The 2500-nt window shown below is 38.0% G+C and overlaps 1 protein-coding gene across 1 annotated transcript in view; it reads left to right on the forward strand.

Moving 5' to 3' along the window:
* Positions 1 to 2500, forward strand: part of si (sucrase-isomaltase) — a gene marked incomplete at its 5' end in the record, with an annotated part of 96994 nt that overhangs the window by 90555 nt on the left and 3939 nt on the right. The window contains one exon of the mRNA XM_080007350.1: positions 736 to 906. Coding sequence (XP_079863476.1) covers positions 736 to 906 — 171 coding nt within the window. The remainder of the gene's footprint in view (positions 1 to 735; positions 907 to 2500) is intronic.

Consider the following 2500-nt stretch of genomic DNA (forward strand, 5'->3'; position numbering starts at 1 on the left):
CCAAAACCGATGAAAAACCACACAAACTGCCTATTTTTATTTCATATTTTGTACATATTTCTAATTTATTATATATAATGTATTTAAGTAGTTTTCTTTTTCATTTATTTATTTCATTCAGGGTTATTTATTGTGTATTTTATTTTATTTGCATTATTTATTTTATTCATAAATATTCTTTTAATTTTTATTTAATTGTTTTCTTCCTCCACGTAATCTATCGTTCTTGCAGTGGAAAATATGAAGTGATGCAAGAAATTTGTGTTTGTTTGGCAAAGCTTGTGAATTCCACAAGCACCTGCACAGGAGCCGAAACGGGATACTTGTTTACTTTGATTTCTAAAGATCTACAGATATTTTTGTCATTATCATGCTATACGCAAACTATAACTGTATATCTTTAACTGATTATTTTCTTTGTTATCACAGGAAAACTAGACGATTGGTTTTGAAATCACTGCAGATGCAGAAGAGCAGGAGCATAGAGTTCCTTTTTCTTTCCTCGAGGAGAGAAATGTCACGGAAACAAAACAATGTGTTGAAGCGGGATGATGAAAAAAGTAACTCGACATCGTGAGATAAACAAAAACAATTATCTCATTGTCATGGGATATCACTGTTCCTTATAGTTAGGATGGAATAAATGCAGGGGACTAATTCCTGGAATATTCAACAAATGAGTATGTATATACAGTATATACATAACAAATAAAAAATTCTCTTCTCCTGTTCCAGAACACACTAGCCTGTGTTATCACGCACAACGTTCTGGCCACAGCCGACCGGCTGACCCTGGGCGTGGTGAAGGTCTGGGGGGCGGGACGCATCCACATCCAGCAGGTCGTCCTGACGGGCAACAACGGCACCACAACCACCCTGGTCCCACAGCACAACCTCGACACCCAGGTGAGAGGAACAGCTTTCTGTTTTGGATTTGCTCTAATTGCAACAACATGCTACAGCACAATACATACATAATACATGTCTAACAATGTAATACCTGTGTTGTAACATTATAATACATTTTTATTGCTGGCCAAAATTATAATTCATTAATATAATATAAACATTTATTGTAATTTTGGCCAGCAATACAATATGAATACAAAATAAAAGCTATATTATACCCTTTATATAACAACCGTGTTTTGTATTTACCATCATGAACACAATTTCTAATATGTTTTGCTGCATTTTGTAATTCACATCATTTGGGTTACAGTTTAGTTTGATGGATATAGATTCTCACATTTTTTTTCATTATCACTTCATTATCAAGAGTGTGTAACACATTATTTAATACATGTGTTGTTACATTATACTAAATGTGTAATAACTGCATTTGACCATTGATATGTAAAAACACCTGTATTTTGTGGTAACATGCCACATTTAGTTTATATCAAGATTTTCTTTTTAGTACTTGATAATATTCCTCCAGAAGGCTCACGCACAGACATAAACAGAAACACACATTTTTTGTAATAGGTTATTTCCAAATGTGGTGTTATAAGATCATGTGCTGTTGTCACAGAGTGGTAAACTGTTTTCTCGTTTGTTTGCTTTGTGGGTGTGTGTCGGAGGAATATGTTCTCCGAAACGTCCGTCTGACATTGCCTAACTGAAAAATGGCCTTAAGTCTTTGTAAATAAAAACACAGGGGGCACCCATACATTTAGCCTTTCCCATAGCTCTGTGTTTTTACACCTAATATGTGTTTTTTAAATTTCGATTTCAAACTGCTTACGAACTCCAAGAGGCCCCGGATTCCCGACGCCACGGTTCGTCTCTCTATTCACCGTGTTCACACAGCGCTGAAATCCTTCCCTCTCCATCATATCTGATGGCGGAAGGTGGGAGTGGTGAAGCGGTTCAATCACCATGATCTGCCTTCACCTTTCCCGGCATTTGGTTTGGGTTGATGCATCTTTGTAAAAAAGGCTCCTTGCGAGGACAGGAGGCCGTGTTCTAAGTGATGCACGACTCGCAAACGAGCTGGAAACTGAAAAACGATTCCTGAGGATTAAATGAATGTGGAGCAAAATGGCGAAGGGATCGGGTGTGGTTCCTGAACGTGACTGATCCATCTATTTGAATGTGATTTACACCTTGCATTCCGTCAAAATATACAATTGTGACAAAATGAAGTGATTCTTGTGAGAAATGAATCAACTGAATCAGGGACTCGTCAAGAACCTTTACCTTAAGAACCTTTAAACCCTATGGTTCCCGCGAGACAGTCCAAGTCGTGCAGTTTAAAAATTGGAAAAAACATAAAGTTAGGCGCCGAAGAATCAATGCAACGACGGAAAATACCCCAAAGGTACTGGAGGAAGACGAGCACGGAAAGAGAAGAAAAAAAAACAAAACGATAGATGGATTCAGAATGCTGCTTGGAGTGGACGGCATTGGGTCCATCTCTTCATTCTGGAACGTGATGAAACATCCCCCCGTGTGGGCTGTGCGCTGTACGCGCCAGTGCTTATCACGATGAAACCCA

The sequence above is a fragment of the Zeus faber genome (assembly GCF_960531495.2).
Source record: "Zeus faber genome assembly, chromosome: 9".
NCBI classification, from domain to species: domain Eukaryota; kingdom Metazoa; phylum Chordata; class Actinopteri; order Zeiformes; family Zeidae; genus Zeus; species Zeus faber.